At 38.0% G+C, this 24,244-nt stretch overlaps 1 protein-coding gene across 1 annotated transcript in view; it reads left to right on the top strand.

Annotated features, from left to right (window-relative positions):
- The window catches only part of LOC143847144 (tRNA synthetase class I (I, L, M and V) family protein), a 74,882-nt gene that overhangs the window by 15,261 nt on the left and 35,377 nt on the right, over window positions 1-24,244 (top strand). Inside the window, exons 8-15 of the mRNA XM_077355851.1 lie at window positions 3,737-3,815; window positions 8,198-8,356; window positions 9,641-9,730; window positions 11,552-11,685; window positions 19,154-19,313; window positions 19,967-20,050; window positions 20,236-20,448; window positions 20,594-20,719. Coding sequence (XP_077211966.1) covers window positions 3,737-3,815; window positions 8,198-8,356; window positions 9,641-9,730; window positions 11,552-11,685; window positions 19,154-19,313; window positions 19,967-20,050; window positions 20,236-20,448; window positions 20,594-20,719 — 1,045 coding nt within the window. The remainder of the gene's footprint in view (window positions 1-3,736; window positions 3,816-8,197; window positions 8,357-9,640; window positions 9,731-11,551; window positions 11,686-19,153; window positions 19,314-19,966; window positions 20,051-20,235; window positions 20,449-20,593; window positions 20,720-24,244) is intronic.

Below are 24,244 nucleotides of genomic sequence, written 5' to 3'. Positions count from 1 at the left end.
TTATCTTGGGATGGGATGAAAAGGCAATCATTACAAAAGTGGGATTAAAAAATTCACCCCACAAGTAATCATTACAAGAGTGGGATTAAAATAAACCTAGTGCTAAAAGGCAACCAAACATGGGATGGGACCAAAATTTAACTAACTCTTCCTGGGACAAAAATTTAACTGGCAACCAAACGGAGCATTAAGGTGCCTCATTGGAAGTGGGCAAGAAGTACATCGAAAGAGTAAGATTGTACTAGGTTAGGAGGAAGGGTTAATGTATAAAAGTTGAAAATAAGACTTCGCAACTAATTAGAATTGCAAATTTTAGAAATTTGCGGTTTCACATGTTATTGAATAGTCTAAGGTTGGGAGAATCATGGGAGCATTCATGTAATATTTTCTTTACTTGTGTTTCAAAATTCAAGTGCATCAAAAAATAGTAATTTCTAACCGTCTTCACACACACATATTATCGTTTAATTTTTAACCATTTTCAGTTTTTTTTTTTTTTTTAAAATAAATTTCTAACCTTCTTCATAAATCTTTTAATATCTATGTACATAAAAAAGTAGTAATTTCTAACCATTTTCATGCCATCTTTCCGCAAGCCTTTTGAAGACGCCTTTGTGCTTGCTCTGATGAAGTACTTTGAAAAGTTGATGGAACTTGATGCAAGTTAGTGATGGTAAGACTGGTGGAGTAATAGGAATAGGTTGGGAGCTTCATGGGAGCGGTTCCCGTCTCTTCGAGAATGTCATGGGAGCGGTTTCCTTCCTAAGGAGCACCGAATCACGGTTCTAGCTTGGGAGCGGCATCCATGAGGAAGATTCCCGCTTCTAAGGTCTCCACCATCATTTGCCCAACAATGCATCATTTTGATTTCTAATGTTTTTAACTCCAAGCCCGCTTGCAGTTTTTGGATGGCATACCTTCGCCCAAAGTCCCAATTAAGTAAATGATCTTTCCTGAAAATTGTATCATCTTCACATAGAAATTTCAATTTTCTTTGTTAATTCTATCTGCCACAGTAAGGATCTATCTTATAGAGGGTCAAGAAATATGCTGGAACATTAGAAATAGATGATTTGAGAAGGGTCATTCTTTTTTACTAATGTTTGCCTTTGCGAGATCCGATTTGCTCTACTACCGGATTCCAATCATGAGGGCTAAGGTCCCTGATGTAGGACTGGTTAGGGAAATTGACTTACGACTGTTGGTTTGAATCATAACAGTAAGGTTTCGATTTGGAGGGGACTGCTTATGGTTGACTTGGCAGGCATTGCCACCACTCTGTCAGTTGCCGCCGCGTATCGTGAGGAGGAGAGGCTTTGGAGACGGAAGAGTAGATGAGAGGGTTTAGGGAGACGTAATGCTTTAAGGTTTACTTAGATTTTGTTGGTAATGTATGGCCTAATATTTAATGTTTCTAAAATGACATTTACGCCCTGTTTTCTGTCTTTTTTCTGTTGAATGAGTAGTTTTGATTTTTTTGTGTGTGTTTGCTGGTACATGCAAGCGTACTTAAAGATGCAGTCGGGTCCACATTATTGGATGATCCAAATCCTTTATTTGTTGGGCCTCGATTTACAATGGACGATGCTGTATAGGAACCTTTACGTGTAGGAGGGTTAGGACCATCGTATGATTTTTGGGGCACATCCTATTTAAGTTGGGGCTCAAAGATGAATAGTCTGGATCATCCAATAATGTGGGCCCCACTGTATTTTTTTGGACTCGCATATATGGTGGATAAAATTGTATAGGAACCGCTATAGAGCTGAGGTTTAGACACGACCAATTTAAGTCTAGGCTAGATAAATGAATGTTTCAAATCATCCAATAATGTGGGTCCCATTATAAGTTAAAATCATTTAATTAGGCTTGATGGATGAACAGCCTAGGATCATCTGATCAAAGTGATCTCAACATTATTTGGCTTCTCTTATGGTTTCCTTTTGAATCAACGGATCTGGTCACATTAACGAGAAATAAGTGGGGTCCAATAAGTGTCATTTAGAAATGAGCATGACCTGACAATGTCAGCTGTGTTCTCAGCCATGTTCTCGACCGCATCAACCCCGTTCTTGATCGTGTCGCGCCGAGTCAACTAGGGTTTGCCTTGGCCGCATTTTGAAACACTGATTTGAACCACCCAAGGGCAATGAATAAATAGATGATTAGAGATGGATTCCTCTAGAGAACCATAAAAAGAGTAGTCTAGATTTATCGCATATTTCCATTAAAACCGTTTGTTACCTATAATGATCTCGCCGTGCAGTTGTGTGGAAGGAGAGTCAAACATTGAAAGGTTAACAAATTTGTGTGCTACTTATTTAGAAGCCAGTGTGCGGCATCCTTCGTCGTTTTCATCACTGTGACAGGGCGTTGAGATTTTCTGCACACGAGGGGTGTCGGGAGAATGGGATCAAGGGTTGAGGAAGAAGAGACGGGGGAAAGGGAGTCGGGGGTCGAGCGCTTCGTATGGGGTTTGGGATTTTTTCAGAGAAATTACGATAAATTCGTAAAAGTGAAAAATTTGATAAAAATAAGTTAATGGGGCGTCAAGATTTTCTACTCGTGAGGGGTGTCGGGAGAATGGGGTCAAGTGTCGAGGAAGAAGGGAGGCGGAAAGGGGAGTCGAGGGTTGAGCGAGTCATTTAGGGTTTGGGATTTTATTTGGAGAAAATACGATAAATTTGTAAAAGTGAAAAATTTGATAAAAACAAGTTTTGAGATAAAACTGAGGGTTTATTCGTTTGATATCCATGTCTGATTTGTTTGCAAAAAATGGGATTCGTTCGGGAAGCAACAACTACCTGAAACCGGTCATATCCCACGTAAAACTGTATAGAAAGGTGTCGACACACGATTTGGCCTATTGAGTCCAAGAATCCATGCAACCCAGATTGTATCCCATGCCCAACTTGTTATTTTTTGAGTGTACCATCCTATCTTGAGCTGGTCTAGTACGTTGCAATTGAATTATCTGTTCCAGAGAAAAATATGTTCATACAAGAGCATGATTCAACAGCTCCTGGCTTTTATAGTTTAGATTCCTGAATTGCCTCCCGAGTTAAGCCATAGATCGAAGAATATGACTTTAAAGGGTCACTTATTGGTCCTTGTGTATCTCAAGTTGTTAATTTTGTTATATGGTTGGCTGAGGGAGTTTGTTGAAACTAGTTTCAACCATCAGTATTGTAAGGGTTTTGAAGATTGTGATTTATTTATTTGTATGGTGAAAAGTTTGTTTTCCCCCAATGTCTTCATTTTGATTTTTTGGAGATCATGTTGTTCCTTGCAGTGTTGACCTTGCTCATGCCTACCATATTCATCAGGAAGCTATATTTATTACTTATAAAGCTTGAGGCCTTGAAGGTTGTCAATAGGAATGATTAGGAGAAGACATTGAGCTTGATTACTATCAGAGCCTTTACAATATCGTGATTTGCGGATCTATCATTGTCATGATTAGGCTACAAAAATTTATTCAGTCTTAGATTACTATTTGCAGTTACTATTTAGCTACTTTTATTTGGAATGTTGGGCTTGAAGCTTTGCATGAAGAACTAATTAGTTATGGTGGTTCTCTTGTAGACACGTTTAAATCTGAACCCTTTTTTTTTTGGTGAATGCATGATAAACTAGTTTTAGTATTGTTTAGAAGGACTATTATATTATTAATTATCTGCATCTGGGGTTCTTATAAAATATTTTTACACTTTGGGTTTGTAATTTTTTTTTCCAGGTTTGTTGCAGTTGAAGTGATAAAAGAGCAATTATTAGAGAACAACAAACAAACATACTGGGTTCCTGATTTTGTTAAGGTTTGATTTTATACCTTTTTGTAGCCTATGTAAATTTTTTCTCAATTTTTTTCCTTGAGATCAGCTATATTGATTTGAAGATCTTGTATCCGTAATTTAAATTAGGGATTATTTGGGGGCTGGTCATATGGAAGGACTTGAACAACTTACTAGAATTTCAAGAAGAATTTGAAAATTACCGCTGGGATCCACCAAGCAGTACCTTGATTTTGATGTTGGTCTGGTTCGTGCAAGTTGAAACACCACCCTTGTGTAATGGAATAGCGAGAGGGATGAAAAACAGCCTATTGAAGGCTTTAAATACAAACAATTATGTAGAAATTGCACAGAATACCCCAAATCATTTGATGCTTCTCTAAATACACTGACATCCAAATCATATATAGAACAGCCCAAATCACTTGAAGCTTCTCCAAATACACTGACATCCAAATGCGAGATGGAAACTTTTTTCTAATCAGGCCTAAAGGCCATTTCATTTCTGTTCAAGACTACTGAAAATAAAATAGTAAACTAATTGCTGCCCAAAAACTTCGCCAAGAATAACTCTCTTTCCCCTAGTACAAGTTACTAATCCCATCCCAACCATAGTACTTTCCAAATCAGTTGACTTCACTGTTTGGTACGCGTAAGGTCCTGTAGATGCTGTCCATATGCAACTAGTAAGTTGAGAAACTGGCTTAGATACTACTATAATTCTGAAACTCAAAAGGAAACCTTCTAAAACTTGCAACGCTAATTGAAAGCACATCAAACAGCCCAACCACTTCAAATTCTTCCAATTCCCTTGTTGGAAACTTCCAGATTGGAAAGATTCAAGTTGTGCAATTTATCAGTCCATGAAATTTCGTAATTGGACTCTTCACAATACTAATGATAATTTTTCCGAATATCTGAAAAATTCATTATCTATCAAAATAAATAAAAATGGTCAAGTTGGTGAAACTTGTTGGATTTTTTTTGAGGTGGGTGGACCTCCGACTGCTGATTTACGGTGGTTTGAACAGTCTTCTGTAACTGCTAGGTTTATGGTTTTCATCAGTACTTAAAACTTGACAAAGCTTTCTAAGATGAAGCCGAGTTGACTAGGATGAGTCCATGATTGGTGTGCTGACTTTTTTCTTGACTCAGGCAATTCGAAACTAGTTTCCGATTGATTTGGTAGGGCTAAAACTGAATTGACTTGGGTGAGCCAATGATTGACTCAGAGGGTGTTTAAGTAGCGGTTTGCATTCTTTCCAAATCTAAAGTTGCCTTTTTTGAGAGGAATCATGACTGCTGAGGAGATGGAAAAACAAGACTATTATTTAGGGAGGGATATTGGACACTAAAAACTTCTCCCATTAAGAAACACTGGGGAGATTCTCCAAGCATTGGCTTGCCCCAATCGAGGAGTTTCTGCAAGCATAGGCCTTGCCCTAATCAGCACCAATGTTTACTATAGTAGATGATGATGCGGATTTCATGCTTAAAGTTTCCAAAATTTTCGATACCATGCAGTGCCATAACGTACCCATCTAATGGCTTCTGATTCTCATAAAATTACTGCGAACTTCAAACCTATCCTGATTTAGTATATTAAAGTAAATTCCTTTAAAATATTCTGACTTCAACATTCTTTTGGAACATGAGTGAGAAGCTCTTGTAGTGTTGCTCTTTCTATATCAACCATATAGCCGAAGGGAATAAAATCCTCCATAAAATCCCTTTTTCCCATTAAACTGCAGAGCCACTTTAAAAAATCAGCCATAGGAGAGAGATGGATCAGTAAAATCATGAAGTCTGAAAAAGAAAATCCATATTTGAGATGGTCAGATGGCCACTTGTTAAATAGAAGAATGTGCTGTGGATTTTCATCATGATTTTAAATTTCGGATGAAATCCGAAATTTCAGATTTCGGCTAGGACCGAAATTTAAAACCGAAATAGAAATTTAAAAATTTTGGTCGAAATTATAAGATTTTCACCGAAATTTCAAACCTTTTCATTGGGGCTGGTGCTGAATTTTACATGATGTCATAGGTGAGATAATCCTTCGTAAGTTAGTTTCTTTTTAAGCTTTTACCACTGGTTGATAGCCATACGAAAGTGACAGTCCTTGGCGACTTATATTCTTTCCCGATTGATGGAAACAAAGCCTCCCAATTTTCAGGTTAATTTTAAAGAACACATGAATGCATGCAAATTAGTGCTACAGTGTTATTCTTTTAGCATATGCAGTTTGGAGTGGATATATTGATATTCAATTAATTAAGTGCAAAAGGTGCAATTACGAATCTCAAAGTCTAGCTATGAAGATCAAAAGAACTTGAATCGGCCTGATCATATCTGGGTGAGGTTCTCCTTATAGATGATTCAAAAATTAAGTGAAAGAATTGCTATTATTCCCTACTATGTCGTTGTCGTTTTCACTTATTTAAATTAATTCAAGAGATGGTTCAAGGTATCGAATATTCGGAATGTATTGGACACCTGAACTCTAATACATATCATGCTGTATCGCAGTAAAGTCGAACAATACAATATCTGTTTTTTGGATGGATAGTCTAAGTGTATGGTTCAAACCTATTGATTCACATATGACTTTCCATTAAATTAGGAGCAATATCTGGGTTTTATCTCAACAAAACAACAACTTGCATTCCCAAGTCAAGATAAACAGAATCATAAATATTCAAATACAACATGGATTTTCAAAGAAATGCTAAACTCAAGAGTTTAACCAGCAAAGAAACTGGTTGAAAACTAAACCAGCAGCTAGTGAGGTTATGGCCGAGGTGCTTCAATTGCTGGTTGAAAACTATTTCCAAACCAGCAAAGGAACTAAATTCATCCAAATCATGTTCCACACAATGATTCCCAAAAGGGAAAATAACTATATAAAAAATAACAATCAGATCTTAGTCAAATCTGTCCTGATGGCGCAGCAGTCCCTAGGCCTCAGATATGCATGAATGAGGCTCCAAGAGAGTGGTGGAGAAGGTTGTCGGTATGATCCGTACACGGGACATCAGCAACCCCCAAAAGGATATATGAAATAGGGGAAGAAAAGAAGGGATGAACATGGAGAGAAGTAGAACAAGAAGAAGAATATTAGGCTAAGAAAAGGAGAAGAGATAAAGAACAAGAAGAAGAATAAAGGAGGCAAAGAAAAGAACAAGAGATAAAGAAGAACAAGAAGTGGAATAAGAGAGAGAAGAGATGAGAAATCAAGAAAGAGATGAGGAAAAGAAAATCCGAGAGAGAGAGAGAGAGAGAGAGAGAGAGAGAGAGAGAGAGAGAGAGAGAGAGAAGGAGGGAGAAGAGAGAAGAGAGAGGAGAAGGATAGAAGAAAAGGAGAGAGAGAGAGAGAGAGAAGAAGAAGAAAAGGAGAGAGAGAGAGAGAAGAAGAAGAAAAGGAGGAAGAAGAGAGAGGAGAAGAATAGGAGAAAAGGAGAGAGAGAGAGAGAGAGAGAGAGAGAGAGAGAAACCCAACTCACCTTGTGCGTGAGTTTGGAGGAGGGGAGAAGACGCCCTTGGGCTTGAATGAGAGGGGCGGCTGCCTCCTTTACAAAAAATGTGAATTCCAAAACATCAATTAGGTTTTTTTTCTCCACCAATCTATATATATAAAGAGCTATGATAAGTGTGGGCCCATCTTTCCAACCAATAAGCTTCATTATAACTTAAGTTACTTAAGTCATAATGAAAGGACATAACTACCATCCCCATATAAAATATAACAACTAAGGTACAAGGGCAAAAGGGTCTATCTAGGGGAAACTACCAAAAAAAGTGGGTAAATGGGTGAAAGGTGTGGGGCCCTAGATGATGTGGACATCCCCCACATCCAGGCTCAAAATACCACTAAAAATATTCATAAGTCCTCAAATAAAACAAAGATAAACAATGTATCAAGTAAGAAAATAAGATCCAATGCCAGATCACATTAACTGGGAGGGAAACGACGGGTTGTTCACTACTACTATAAAGAGGGAAAATAATAGAGAATCAAGATCCAGAAAGAAATCGGTATCAACTGGTTTATTGATTTTTTTTAATATTCATTTTTTTTTCAATCCTAAGTAAAAGATAAATGGAAATTTTTTGTTCATATTGCTGCTGGAAAACTGTTATGTGAAGGTGATATGCCTCATATTTATGAATGTGTATAATGTATCGAGTGGTTTATTGTTCCTTTTTTCCAAACATTTTAGGGTTTTGGGCCTTTAAGCTAAATTTGTTGCATCTTTCCAATGAAAGAACATGGTAATGTTTTATCTTTCTTTGTCTCTCGTCTCTGATATATATATTTTTCTGTTGGAGTGGTATATTGAAACCTCATGTGATCTTATTTTATTGCCTCATTTTTTCTTTTGATCACTGTTCATGTTTGGTTACAGGAGAAACGTTTTCACAATTGGCTTGAAAATGCTAGAGACTGGGCTATCAGTCGAAGCAGATTTTGGGGTACTCCTCTTCCGATATGGATTAGTGATGATGGCGAGGAAAAATTAGTTATTGATTCTATTGATAAACTTGAAAAGCTCTCGGGCCATAAGGTTTGTTGTTAGCTTCCTTTACTATTCCGTTTTCCCTTTCTTGAATCTTAGCTTATAATCTCCATATATTTCCTCTTACAAAATGCTGCAGCTTTGCATAGCCAAACTACTTACCTTTAGTTAAGCCATTTTATTTTGTTTTTTCATGTTTCTTTGACTCTTCCTTGAGGCCCTTTTCTTGGGAGCCCTCATCTATTCTTTTTGTCCTCATTAATAAGTATATCTCTCTCCTAGAGTTTTTATATGGTGCCCGACCGTCAAGTTTTTATCTCTCTCCTAAGCATTCATTTGGAAGGCCCCATGACTCTCTCCTAAGCATTCATTTGGAAGGCCCCATCATGGATGGGGTATGTACAAAAAATCAGCTCCATTGGATCATCTTAGGGTGTCCATTTGTGGATGGAAAAAATGGGCAGATTTGTGGACAAACAGTGTCTGTCCATTTTTCCCTCCACAAATGGACACCCTAAGATGATCCAATGGAGCTGATTTTTGGTACACACCCCATCCATGATGGGGCTTTACAAATGAATGCTTAGGCTCACCCCCAAAATGTGGACCCCCTATGGTTTGTGAGCTCTGCTCAGATAAGCTTATCTGAGGAGCTGCTTACAAACCATTTCCTCACACACACACACACACACACACACACACACACACAGCTTTATGCGTAATGGGGGCAAGCTTATGCAGGCTTATACATAAGGGGGGCAAGCCTTCAAATTTTCAAGGGGGCTCGCCCAATTGAGTTGGGCATATTAAGGATTTGGCCCAACTCAACAGGGGCAACTGCCCCCCTTATGCTACATGTAGCTTCGCCCCTGCATATATGGAAAAGTGAGCGTACTTGGTCGAGTAGATAAGCTTATCTATTCAGTTGAGCTAAAAACAGTGGGGACCCATATTGTTTGGGTGATCCAATCCATTCATTTGAAAGGCCCTTACCTGATTTTTTGTGGACACCCTATCTAGGTAAGTACCTTTCAAATTAATGGTTTGGATCACCCAAAAAATGTGGGCCCCCACTGTTTTTAGCTGACCGAGTAGATAACCGACCGAGTACGCTCATTTAACCGACCGAGAGAGAGAGAGAGAGAGAGAGAGAGAGAGAGAGAGAGAGAGAGAGGAAATGGTTTGTGAGCGGCTGCTCAGATAGCTTATCTGAGCCTGGATTTTTAGCTTATCTACTCACACACACACACACACATATTGGCGTTTCTTGTTTCTTGTTCATGTGGTTTATGCATGTGGTTATCTTAGTAGCTATTATTTGCTCAAATACAGGTTACTGATCTGCATCGCCACAAGATTGATCATATCACCATTCCATCCAGTCGCGGCCCTGAATTTGGCATGCTTCGACGTGTTAATGACGTAAGTTCAAATGAAACTCAGATTATGTGATAGAGGGCCATAATCTGCATTTGCATTCTCATACCATCTGCTTCCAAAATTTTGAAGCCATAATTACTTGACGTTTTGCTTTCCCAAACCTCATTGTTTGGCATGAACATTAAAACCTTTTTCTTATCTTAGGAGTGAAATATTGGCAATCAATTAGGGGTCGCCAAATCTATCAGATCTGATTTCTGGTTGGGGTTGCACATATCAAGCAACAAATAGAGGAAAAAGCTGGTAGTGAGTGCTTGTCGTCACTTCGGAATGGAAGCTTGTTTCAACTTTCAAGTGTTAGAAGGACAATTTGTCCCTGTAAGATGACATGTGGGGCCTGTGGAGTGGGGTGGCGTCCCCCTTATGTTTTGATATACATCCAGTCCCCATCACCAATAAAGCAGAGTGCTTGTTCTTGGAAAGTGTGTTACCAAAGCTGGCCTAAAATATTTAATATAAAATTTTAAGTATTATCCCTAGTTTGTGTGGGCTTGGTTGTTGCCTCATCGACTCCATGGAAATCGACACATGTCAACCGAAATCGACATATGTCAGTTAATTTTAAAACCATGCTTCTAATTGAAAATTTTCTATCTATTATTTATTCCAGAATTGGATTTAAAATTGTTTTTCAAGAACGGAGATGTTTTAGGATTCTGAAAGCAGCTCTTGTTGCCCATATTGGACATCCGATTGCTGAGACCTATGGCCATTGCTAAATTATACTAAGCCCTAAGATTCAATCTAAGTAAAACCTTAATCAGAGTAGCCGACTATTTCGCTTGAACGGGACCCTGTGGGCCCCTTATGGATGTCAACGCATATTTGTTAAGGAAGTCGAAAGAATTAAACAGTAAAAATGCATCCGGACCCTGCCTTCCAGATGTCAATGCATATTTGTTATTTCTGTTAATTTCAGTGCAACACTTTCAAAATGATACATTTAGTAAGGAGATCGGAAGAATTAAATAATCAAAGTGCATCTGTCCAGAATCTATTACATTTCAATTGGGAAGAAACGTTGTTCCAACACGATGGGAAGTTTTCTTCATTTATTTTTATGGTTTTGAGAGTTTTGCTGGAAATGCTAGATGTACTACTGGGATTTAAGGTATTTCACTGCCCCCAATTAAATGTCAAAAGGTGTCTAAAGTCCCTCTATTTGGTAAAAATGAGTCTCCTTCCTTTCCTAAATCCTAACTGTAGGTTGAATACACCCATTTTCTCTCAATTTATTTTTTTAATGTGTTCTACGCCGAAGATCTAGGTCTAGAGTCTACATCTTTATTGATATAGTAAAAATGAATGTCTGTGTGTTACTTTAGCTTGCCGAATGTTTCTTTGATTTCCACTGGTTTTTCTGTTTTGTATTATTTTAAAATATTTCTTTGAATCATTTTTCAAAAAAAAAAAATCACTGACAGCTGTAACGCTGAAATGTTCTTGTCAAGAGGAAAAATGAAATGACCAATAGAGTGGAACTGATAACTAGGCTATGCTGTCTTGATGATTGTCACATCATTGTCTGGTTCACGTCAAGCCTCTTTTCGTCTTTTTGTTGTTTTACTTGGTGTGTGTTGCACAGATATGAGATATCTGTGATCTTGGGCTGCATTGTGAAATATCAAGTTCAGCTATTTTATATATGTCCATGACTTTCTGGATTCTATAGAGAGATTAATCCTAAACTCATAATTTATATTTTCAATCTTTCTAAATGTTTTTATCTTTGATACCGTTCTAGGCTTTCATTGATTTTTCTGAACGTATTGAAATTACTAATGTTCGGCTGTATCTTTGCAGGTATTTGATTGCTGGTTTGAGAGCGGGTCCATGCCTTATGCTTATATCCATTATCCTTTTGAGAATGTTGAACTTTTTGAAAATAATTTTCCTGGGCACTTTGTAGCTGAGGGGCTTGATCAAACTCGTGGATGGTTGGTTTCTCACCATGTTGATGTTTCCTTTCTCTCTCTTAGAATCAAGAACAGCTTGAATTTCATAATGATTTCTGCAGTGCTGGTCAATGCCTATTCTTCCTCCTAATTTGAAGGTTTTGTTTTTATGCATTTTTTGTACCATATTAATGAAACCCAGAGTTTGTGGAAGATTTTTAGGAGCAATAGTAGTGATTGGTTCAATTGGGGCAGCAAACAGATGATTCCGAATAAGTTAAACAATTCATTACTGTCATTCATAACTAGAGCAATTGTTGAGTTGATTGCCTTTTGAGTTTTAACGTCAATCGTGAGTTAATCTAATTAGGCGTAGTGCAAAACAGATCCATGATAACCAAAGTAATCCATAAAAGAAAATAAGTTCAGATTGTATGCGGAATATCTAAAAAAATAAATATTAGGTCTGGTATCTCTTAGACCTAAGCCTAAAATGGGCACCAAAGGATGAAGGGGTGATTGGTTTTGGGTTCAAAAAGGGCAAAGTATTGGGGTTTGTTAGCGTGTGTAGAGGGTGGATTCAAGGAAGGATGGTGATGGAGTTAGGGGAAGGTTGGTTCTGTTAGAAAGGGGTTTGGATGATGGGAAAAAACAAGAACAAAGAAGAAAAATGAAAGGATGAAGAGGGACAGGTGAGTGAGAGAATAAGAAAAGAAGGGAAGAGGAGAAAGTTAGGAGAAAGGAGATAGTGAAGAAGAGAGGGAGGGAGGGAGCCGTCCATGACCTATAGCCTCTGCTCGTGTGGTGTCAAACAAGGAGGAAACAAGAGAGGTGGTGCGGTTGCAAGGCGGCCATCCACTCTTTCTTTCTTTTTTTTTTCTCTAAAAGCTTCTATTAGGATTGGGAAGAAGGTTTTAAATAGGTTTAGGGGATAGGGTTTGGGTATTAAGTGGAAAGCTATGAGAGATGGGTAAGGGGGCAATGGGTAAATGATGTAGACATCCCCCACATTTAGGCCCAGTAAAACAAAAAACATAAAAGGTAGTGGTTTATAACTACAGAAAATGTATAAATAAACAAAAGCAAGTAAACTAAAACTCAATCACATTATTTCTGCTCATGTGGGAAGAACCTGAGACACCGTTAAGTAAGCATCCGAAATGTTCTGGTACAGGTCCTCTCGGAGGCGTCACAACTCGGTCTTATCTAGCCATAAGCAGTCAGGCAAAGGTCATTCTTGACAATGAGCTAGATATTTCTTATGAGATCCTAGTCTGTCAAAGGTCATTCTCAACAATGAACTAGATATTTTGTAGGAGATCCTCACAGATCGCAGTCGTCCTGTCATCCCTGATATCCTCTATCAGATCCTTTATTGATGAGCTTTACCTGAAGGGTAGCTAAGGGATGTCGCCATCTTCTGGCAGGTTTGCATGGTAGTGACATAGGCTGTCAATGTTGAAGACTTGAGAAGTTATAATACCCACGAGATATGCATTTGGAGCTAGCTTCTTAAGGATTCTAAATGGTCCAAACTAAAAAAATCTTACTTCTTAACTTGCTGTGGGCTTCAATCGATAAATGCTCACGTCGAAGGAATAGCACCACTAGACCTGCAACGTGGAATGAATGATCTGTCTGATGTTGATTGGCAGCCGTCTTTGAAGCACGAATATGGGTACGGGGTGCGGGTACGACATGATACGGGTACATGGATACGTGATTTAAAAAAAGAAGAAGAAGATACGGGTATATTGGGGGTACGCCGAACATAATATATTTTTATATTTTATTTTATATTTATAAAAATTTAAAAATTAAATAATGAAATTTAATTGTCGATCTCCTTCTTCTCTCGTCTCCCAACTACGATTTTGTCGGTTTCCTACACAGAAGCGAGCCATAGATGGTCTTAAAGGTGATTTTTAGCGCATCTCGCCAATTAAACATCCCAATAAATTTCCCAAGGCGTGGTTGACCACTATTGTTTATCCATCTATTTGGGGGTAATATGTGCTATTGAATTGAAGTGTAGTCCCTTTTTTGCTCCATAACCTAATATCCCTAACCGACATAAACAACTTAAGGACTCCATGCAGACCCACGACCTCCCTGAAGAACAACTCAGCTACATGAGACACATTGAAGTCTTCCGATGCAGAATAAATTGAGGCATCTTAGTGAACCTATCAATACCGACAAAGACGGAATCAATTTTCTAGCAGTTCTAGTTAGAATTATGACAAAGTCCAAACTAATATCCTCCCAAAGTCTACTAGGAATAGGCAAATGCGTGTAAAGACCGGCGTTTTTGGATTGACCTTCAAGGATTGACATGTCCTAAATTGACACACATAACGAATCCCATAACGTTTTAACATTAGCCAAAAGTTACTTTATTCCACTAGGGCGATGATCTTAAGCTTGCTCGAAATGTCCAACCATTCCTCCGCTATGACGCTCATGGATAAGATTATCAAGTAGCGATCCATTAGAATTACACAAGCAAGTACTGTAGAACAAAAACCCGTCCTGACATCATAAGATGCACTCGGTTCAGCACCCATCTACTGGTACAACTCCCAAATAGGACCAAGTAATGGATCTATAGGATGCTAGTTTTTAAGAGCATCAAAAGAAATGACCTCCAGTTCACATGCACCAAACATCTTACAAACCTTTAGAGGTTGACTGTGCGCATGGCACCAAACATCTTACATCCTCACTAAGGCTAAGATGATGGGTGCTCTGGTTCTATCACTCCCGAACTTTAGTTAAGTCTTTGAGGTTGAATATGATGCCTCTCATGTACATATAGCCATATAGAAGTTCTCCATGTAGCATTATTTAGTGAGAAGCTTAACGATGCGCGATAGAAGTACTCAACATACGATATTGAATTTTATGCGATCATACAAGCTCTCAAACATTGGAGGCAATATTTGATCTAGTGAGAGATCATACTGAAGTCTGACCACGAGGTGTTTTACTACGTTAGTTGCCAAAGTACTTCGAATAAGCACCATTGGAACTTCTAATTTAAAAGGAACTTCTTCGATTGAGAATTGGAAGTTGTAGCCTCTTGGCTAGCATTTTTGCTCTCCATAATGAATTTGACTTACATCAAGAAACATGACCTAGAGAAAAGAGTTTGGAGTTGGACTCCGATGGAAATCTTTACTATCAAATCCTTTTCCGAATATTTGGTACAACATTTACCAAAGTTGGGGTTTTTGAAACTTAATTTTGATGGGTCGAGTTTGGGGAACCCCGGCCCGGCCGGTATTGGCAAAGTCTTAAGGAAACCGTAGTGAGGTCATTTGAGCCTTCTTAGGACCCATTGGGGTGGCAGATTCATCAGAGGTCGAAGCGAGAGCTATTTTCCCGGGTATCAAGTTTCAAGTCGGAGATTGTTTGAATAATGTGGTGATTGAGGGGGATTCTCTCAATGTCATTCGTTGGCTCAATGGTTCAGCTACTCACCCTTGGAGGTTTGATCATCTCTTCGATTATATCGGCGATTGGATGCATTCTCCATCTTTTCTCTTCAGGCATGTTCGTAGGTCTGCTAATTCGAAGGCAGATGCTCTAGCAAGAGGTGGTGTCTTTCTGGAGGAGTTGGCTCTATTCGATTCTCTTCCACCCTAATGTTTTGATGCTAGCTTTTTTCTTGTTTCTTTTTTGCTCCTATGTTTTGCTCTTCTTTTTCTAGTATCTCGACCATCTTGGTCTTCTTTTAATGAAATTGGCTGTCATTAAAAAAAAAAAACATCTACCAAAGTCACTAGCTAGGCGCTTATGGATGTGAAGCCCCACAGACATTTATTGCTTTTTGCTGGACTCCGTGTCCTGATAAGATTCTCATGATCGACCACCTACGACATAGAATGATGATCATTGCCAAACATTGTGAACTTTATCTAGCTGATGTTGAGTATGTTAATCACCAGTTCTACATGTTCAATTCACTAAAGATATTTGGCTCTTTGTTTTTTGTCTATTCAGTACGTGTTAGGTTCTTACATGTTCAATTCACTCAAGATATTTGGCTCTTTGTTTTTTGTCTATTCAGTATGTGTTAGGTTCTCCCTGACCTCGTATTGCTAACCACTGAGTTGTAGAGTTTTGCCCCAGCTAACCACTTTGAGTAGTGGAGTTTTGCCCTTAGGATCTGGTGGAACTTATTCTATGCTGCTACTTTTTAGGTCGTACAGAAGAAATATGAGTATATCATTATTGACGTCTGGGGTGGAGCGATACAGACTCTTAGGCTGATCTAGGTCCGAAGCAGACCTACGTCAAGGTAACCGTTCTTTGAAACACTTTGGAAAGTGGTTGTAATGTGCAGAGACAAATATTCTCTACAATTCTTTAGTGGACATTGAACCTTTCCACATTTCATCGGATTTCGGCATCCTTCTTCTATAAGTCTTTGGAGAAGATCAGGCAGAGTAGCGCTGGGAGTTGTACCGTGTCTTCTGATTCAAATGGATTCGGCAATTCACAAATGTACTGTTTAATCTGGTACAAATGGATCTAATGGTTTGTAAGTTGTTTGGTCCATGTGCACCTCAAGAAGATGCAACTTCGACTCGTTTATTTGGCTGAAGGTGTAAATGTGTTTTGAAGCTTATACCTCTCTATGTGAGGCATATGCTAGATATACACAGGCTCATACGCCGGATATTGTGGGTCTTCTTCGCAACTAAGGTGAAGTTCATGATTTGCCTTTTGGAATTAGTTTGTTGAGGGATTTCTCTTATTGTTATTCGATGGGTAAATGAATATATTGACTTGGAGATTTGGATATGCCATTGAGGAGATTTCAGACATGGTTGAAGGACACACGGTGTCTTTTCACGTCTTTTCACCATGTTTTCATTTCACCAACTTTAGGCAAATCATCTGGGTTCTGGGATTGATAGAGCTATTGTGGAAGTGTTTGATCACCTAACCCCCTTGAGGAGAAGTTTTTCTCTTTGCTTACTTTGTCTGGTTGTTGCCCTTAATCATCTCAGCCGAGGGTTTTCCCCCCTTTTTATTAAAGCTTCGGCATTCAAAAAAGAAAGTTAGGTTGAGGGGCCCGACCACAACATGTATTGGGGATCTTCTTCGCAATTAGGAGGGGCCCTCTCGGGCAAACTAGGCTAAAGATCATGCTTTGCTTTTTTGGATTCAGTTTGTTGAGGACTCTCCTTTATTTCTTGAGTGCTGCGGAATATTCTCTCAATGTTATCCGATTGGTGAAGGACTGTAACGACTTTCCTTGGAGATTTACATAGGCCATCAAGGAGATTTTAGATGGTGAAGGACTCTCCTTTATTTTTGGATTCAATTTGTTGAGGACTGTCCTTTATTTCTTGAGTGCTGCGGGATATTCTCTCAATGTTACCCAATTGGTGAAGGACTGTAACGAATTTCCTTGGAGATTTACATAGGCCATTGAGGAGATGTTAGATGATGGAAGGACACATGATGTCTTTTCACCATGGTTTCGTTTTGCCAACTGTTAGGCTATCATCTGGGTTGTTCTGCGATTGACATAGTTATTGTGGAAGTGTTTGATCACCTACCTCCTTGAGGAGGGGTTATTTTTCTTTTCACTTTCTTTTTCTGGTGGTAGCCCTTAATCATCTCAGTCGAGGTTTTGCCGCCTATTGACCAATGCTCATGATCCTTGCAAGAGTTGAGACCTTTTATTCCCTCTTCTTGATTTCAGGAAAGGCCTGCCTCTGAAGTCGATCTTTTTTCAGGTGAAGCAAGTGATCCATTGACAATGATTCCTTCTCATTTTTACATTTAATTTGTGCACTTGCAAGAAAGAAGCATTCCTCTTGACCATGTCACAAGGGTTGATTTTCTTCATGCTGGCCATACAAGAGAAGGCATTCAATCTTGGAGGCAACGTGGCTTGCCATACTCGTCCAAGGGAGAATTAGAGCCTACTCCATAATAGATAAGAAAAACGATTTGACTGAGATACGGCCTTGGGTGTTTGATGAGTAATGTGACACGAGAGAGTAATGGATCCTTTTGGGGGTTCCACGCAAAAGCAAAGGATCCCACATCGGAAAAGTTGAAGGTTGTGGATGGGTTTATAAGGATCTGGGCACCCTCCCCTTAATGGCTAGCTTTTAACGGTGAGTTCTACCCGGGTGGTATCAGAGTCGGGGTGTGGTAACCCCGGCGTGCCTTTGAGGATGGAAAAATCCCTCTGGGAAGTTCTTGGTAACCCCGGTGTGCCCTTGAGGATGGAGAAAATTCCTCGGGGAAGATCTCATAGTTCCCACGTTCCTGCCACGTGGAGGGGCGAGATTGTCCACGTTGCTTCTGCTTGGAGGGGGAGATTGTTGGGGGCTCCACGCAAAGCAAAGATCCCACATCTTAAAAGTTGAAGGTTGTGGATGGGCTTATAAGGATTTGGGCACTCTCCCCTTAACGGCTAGCTTTTAAGGGTGAGTTCTACCTGGGTCCCAACAGATCTCATTGTTGATCCTATCGCATTTGTTTTCAATGGAAGCCTTGATAATTGGTTAGCAGGGACACCTTTCTTTTCAAGAAAAATTTACATGCGAAATATGTTGATCCTATCGCATATGTCTTCAATGGAAGCCTTGATAATTGTTTAGCAGGGACCTTTCTTTTCAAGAAAAATTTGCCTGCTATTTTGTGGAAAATAAATCTTTCAATATACTCATGGTATATTGATGATAGCCATACGGAAAATAAATCTTTGTTGACCTCATTCAATGATGTGTCGGCTAGGAAAATAGTGTCATCCAGATACTTAGAGGGACATGTTTGACCCATTTTCATCTATGTAAACGTGTATGAGGATATGGGTATTCAATGTTGTTAGGTATTAGGTATGAGGGTCCTGTAAATCCAAAATCAAAGGTAGGAGTCCAACAAGGATCCAATATGCTTCTTTGTGTTATGGATATGGATCCTAAAATCCAATATGCTTCAATCACTATGTTTACAAATTATCCAGATACTTAGAGGGACATGTTTGACCCATTTTCATCTATGTAAATGTGTATGAGGATGTGGGTATTCAATGTTGTAAGGTATTAGGTATGAGGGTCCTGTAAATCCAAAATCTAAGGTAGGAGTCCAACAAGGATCCAATATGCTTCTGTGTGTTATGGGTTTGGATCCTAAAATCCAATATGCTTCAATCACTATATTTACAAAATATTTATCTTTGATTCAAATTTCAAAGTTTTATCTGTCAAATCATGAGGAAAATGACAATGAACTAATTAAAAAATGAGCAATGTTGAATTTGTCTGATCAGATGTGAATGAAAGACAGTACTATACGATTTTATGACCAAAAAAGTCAACTAGCTCTATATAGTTTAAATTTTTAGGGTTTGCCTCTGAATTTCCCTTCCGTAAGAATTTTCATGGTTCCACTAAAAAGCTTTTCTGTTCAGCAATTAAAATGGAACATTAAATTATGCCTCCCATTTGACTTGTTTACATGTATTTGCACATTGTCACAGGTTCTATACACTGATGGTGTTGGCTACAGCGTTATTTGGAAAACCTGCATTTAAGAATCTCATTTGCAATGGCCTTATTCTAGCTGAGGATGGAAAGAAGATGAGCAAAAGCCGCAAGAACTATCCATCACCTATGGAAGTCATAGGTGATTATGGCGCTGTAAGTTTTTTTTAATTATTATTATGGGGCTGTAAGTCATCTGTTCCTGTTATTGGTGAAGTTGCTTTTTGATCATTTTGTAGGATTTACAACCGTTTACAAAGTAATTCAATGTCTATATTCTGTAAGGTTGATGGTTGTTGCATTAGGACTTAGTGGACATCCAAATGTCATTTCATTGTGGCAATAATATACGAGTTTTTTATACCATCTTTCAAAAAAAAATATTATACAAGTTTTTGTTACCAACTTATTGGACATGATTATTAATATATATGGTGCATTTTATGTAAGATTAAGGGAATCCTCCCATCGTGCATACAGCATACCACTGCTTACTATCTATATGTCCAATTTTTAATATTATTTGTGTAGTGCTGCTTCATTTTTATGCTGACTGAATATAAAAAAAAATAAAAATAATTTGATGTACTAACTTCATATATCTATACCTGTTTCACGGGTTGATGTATTAACTCCATATACCTATATGTCCAATTTTGGTGGGTGTTTTGCTTTGTATTTTTCATTTTCTCTGCCTAAGAGGCGTCCGAAATGTCTATCTGCTTGTGCATGTTTTTTTCCTTAATGACCTTGGAGTTCAGATTCATTTCCTGGTTTTATTTAACCTAAATACTTTTACTGTTGAACAGGATGCTTTGAGATTATACCTCATCAATTCACCAGTTGTACGTGCGGAGCCTTTACGGTTCAAAAAGGATGGAGTGTATGGTGTTGTGAGTAATACGACAGGCTCTAAATTTCATCATAGGTTTTACATTCAATAGTTTATTACTTTATTGATCTGATCTAAAATATGTTGTTTTTTTTTTTTTTTTTTTGCTTATTGGCAATTGTTCTCTTCGTAGGTTCTTTCTCTGTCATTCACTCCTTAGAGACTCTCATTCTGATGTTTATGCAGGTGAAAGATGTGTTCCTTCCATGGTATAATGCATATAGATTTCTTGTTCAAAATGCAAAGAGACTCGAGGTCGAGGGTCTTCCACCGTTTGTACCTATTGATCACGTCACTCTTCAGAAGTCATCAAATGTGCTTGATCAGTGGATTAACTCTGCCACTGAGAGCCTAGTTTACTTTGTTCGCCAAGAAATGGATGCATATAGGTTATACACGGTAGTGTTGTTTTTTTTTTTGAATGGTTATACACGGTAGTCTAATTACGTCTTATTGTACTGCACATATTATTTTGGAGTTAGCTTTTGTTTAATGATTATAGTGGCGAATGGTTCTAATAGTTTCATTTCTTACGTTTGTGTAGGTGGTGCCATATCTTTTGAAATTTATTGACAACCTTACAAATATATATGTTCGATTCAACCGTAAGAGATTGAAAGGCCGTACAGGAGAGGACGACTGTAAAATAGCACTTTCAACTCTCTACCATGTATGACGAATCTTCTTTTTTATTTAATGCTTAATAGGCAGTTACTTTTAATGATGTGCATTTTTCATTCTTCACGACATGATATTAGTAAACTTGAATATCTTGTGTTCCTCTTTTAATGCTTTGGAAAGTTGATTAATAATTTGTGAGCCAGGTTATCCTGTCTCGTGTGTTTTTTTTACTGTTTTACATATTTAGAACTGCATTTTGTGTTACAACAAATTTTGTACATATTCTCAAGGTTTTAAATTTCGGTTTCGGAAATATAAGCATTTCGGTGGAAATATTGTAAAATCAAGGAAACCTACGCAAATGATGAAATGTTAAGATGAAACTTTGGGAAATGCTAGAATAAGCACAGATACATACTTGGAAACCATCACATAAGCAAGAAAGCTATCCATAATGGCTTTATCACATCGAAAACCTAGTGACATGTGTTGTCACACATGTCTAGAACAATAAAGTCAATAAAGAAGTACAATGTAATGAAGTGTAAGAAAGTACAATGGCCAGTCTCTCCTTCAAGGACCCCAACTCTTTGTCGCTACCACATAGATTTACGTGGTATTATTGGTCCCATGCATAAGATACGGTTACCTTGCGGTGCAGTTCAATGATATTGCCTACCAAATATCTATGATCTGTGGACACGAACACAGGTGTCGCGTGTGGACACGAACACGGAGTGTCGGTCACGGCGACCTTTGAAAATGTAGAAACGGGGACACGACGAATAGAAGGGGACACGGTAAATAGAAAAGGGACACAGCTACATACACACAATGAAAAATATGTAACAATATGAAGATTATGACTTTAAGCATTTAAACATGCCATTCAAAAACAAATATGAAATGCAATGTGTGTAGCCTAAAAAACATTTATTTGGCTCGAAATTTATCTAGGAACTCGGACACGGCACCTTAAATTTTATTGATATATGGAAAAAGTACTGGAGGGGGACATATGGCCTTACCTCTAAATAAAAAATAGAAGACATTCCAATTATAAAAAGTGCTAGTAAAAAAAACTAACATATCGATAGAATAGAAGCTAAACAAATCAAATTAAGTTCTTAATCGAATAAAGTATCATCATCTACTTCTAAATCTTCATCTAGTGTCACCGAGACTGACTCAAGCACTGGATCATTAAGAGAAAGATTCTTCAGATCCAAATCTATAGGTACTTCCAAATCTGAATGCTCAGCAACAACATCCCAACATTTGGAAGGCCCTACTTTGTAGCTTTCTTCTCTTCTTGATAATATCCTTAGGTTACTATGAATATATACAAGATCTTCCGCACGATGAGCCTTCAACCTATTGCGTTTTACATTTAATATATAAGAGAAGGTACTCCAATTCCTCTCATAGCAAGAGGACGAAGCTGGTTGATTGAGTAACCTGCAAGCATGAGGAAATAAAATTAATAAATAAATTAAACTTTATTCTAAATGAAGACAGATAATAAATTCAATGAAATGATTTTCATACCTATCAGCTAATGCTGCAAGTAAAGGTGCACCGGCTCCAAAATTAACCCACCATGTTGACGGTTCAGAGAAATATCTATCGCGCATAGATTCCCATCCAGCGAATGACCCACGACATCCTGCAAACAAACCATACTCTACACGAATTTTTGCCTTTGTTTCTTCAGAAGAAAATAACCGTTCAAAACACTTGTTACGACCTTTAGAAATTTCTTCATCCCGATTAGGAGACACACGTTTCAACCCAGAAGTTCCCTCTGCGAGCCACTTATCACTATAGAACCGGGGTACTAGAGAATGCGCCAAATAATGAAGAGGGGTATTACTTTTATTCCATTGTTTGACTAAAATGTAATGCACTTCTGTGTAAAAATCACTTGTATCGATGAGATGATTCTTCTTTTCTTGAGTAAAAATCGCATGTTGCACCTTTTCGATCATATTATCCCACATATCATATATTAGGTGAAAACATGGTCCGTCAGAATCAACAATTCTCATCATGTCAAGAATAGGTGCAGTAAAAGATAGCAAATAATCTACCTTTTCCCACCAACCATCATCAACAAACATGTTCTTTATCAATTGAGCCTTCTCAATATCTTGTTCTCTGAGAAATTTTCATTCATCATCAAATACCATCTTTAAGAGATACGGTTTAACTTCTTTAACCCGACGTAACATGATTATACTCGAGGCAAAACGAGTTTCTGCGACATTAAGAAGCCTAAGATGAGAGTATCTGCTAAATATAGTGCCCGCATGAGAATGGTTGCAGACAAAAATCCCAAACATTTTAACTTCATCGATAAGGGAAGTAATCCAAATCAGTTGATGAAATTGACTTGTATCTCTTTCATCGGGTTCACAAATATTTTTCAACACCAAATTAAGAGTATGAACAACACACCGTGTCCAGAAGATATGTGAATACATGGCCTCTACCTGTTGTCCAGCATTTTTACAAACCGGTGCATTATCTATGATAACTTGTACAACATTTGTTGGACCTACATCAACAATTACATCTAAAAAAAGCTTTGCCATATAACCACTATCTTTATAATTTCCAGAAGCATCAATCGCCTTAAAAAATATAGGACCACTAGAAGATGAAGCTAAGAAATTAATCAAAGGACGACTGTTATTATCTGTCCATCCGTCACTAACGATAGAAACACCACGTCGAGGTCAACTATCCTTAATCGAACTCATAATTTGTTCAATGTTGGCCTTTTCCTTAGTCATTAAAGTAGTCCTGACTCTATCGTAGTTAGGTACCGAGTAACCCTGCAAACTATTCTCTCATGCATGCTTGATCATCTGCCTAAACATTGGATTCATAACTCCTGATAGTGTGATTCCAGCCGAATAAAAATAACGAGCTATCAAATGATCTAACTCGTCACGTGCGGCAACATTAAAATATTGATTAATCGTCTTATCTCCTTTTCTGTTTTTTAATCCAATATTAGATGTAGGCAAAGGAATAGTATCTATGCCACCAGATGATTGTAACAATTTTTTCCTATTTTCCACTTTATCCACCATCTCCTTAATGATACTTATATCATCATCATTAATTAGGTTGCATTTTCTAATTCCCTCTCCAGAAATTTGAAGTAGATGAGCCTTAACCCTAGTATGTGAACCGTTAAATATTGCTTTGCAAAAACTGCATCTGAATTTCCAATTACCACCTCTTCCTTTCAACTTCTCCAATCTTTCAACAAACTTCCACAATGGAGTTTCCCAATCTTCATCTTGATTGCCTTGGGATGATTTACTACCAAGTACCACTAGAAGAAGCCTTTAAACTGGAATCAAACAGATATAGAAGTATATGAGAATTTTCGATAATTATGAAAGCGGGAGGATTCCTTCAAAAAACAAATTAACTGAGATTATTAAAGAACTGCACGCAGATAGGTTTTTAAAAACATGTAAAAGACACAAAAATCGTCAGATCCCTTGTATAATTAAAAACAGTGTATTGCTAAAATTATTAAAACATTGTAGTGCCAAAA

The sequence above is a fragment of the Tasmannia lanceolata genome, unplaced genomic scaffold, assembly GCF_043159265.1.
Source record: "Tasmannia lanceolata isolate RefF3 unplaced genomic scaffold, GAP_Taslan_0.1 ptg000015l, whole genome shotgun sequence".
Classification (NCBI taxonomy): domain Eukaryota; kingdom Viridiplantae; phylum Streptophyta; class Magnoliopsida; order Canellales; family Winteraceae; genus Tasmannia; species Tasmannia lanceolata.
Note: the sequence above shows the minus strand (reverse complement) of the source record. Positions and strands in the feature narration are given on the sequence as shown.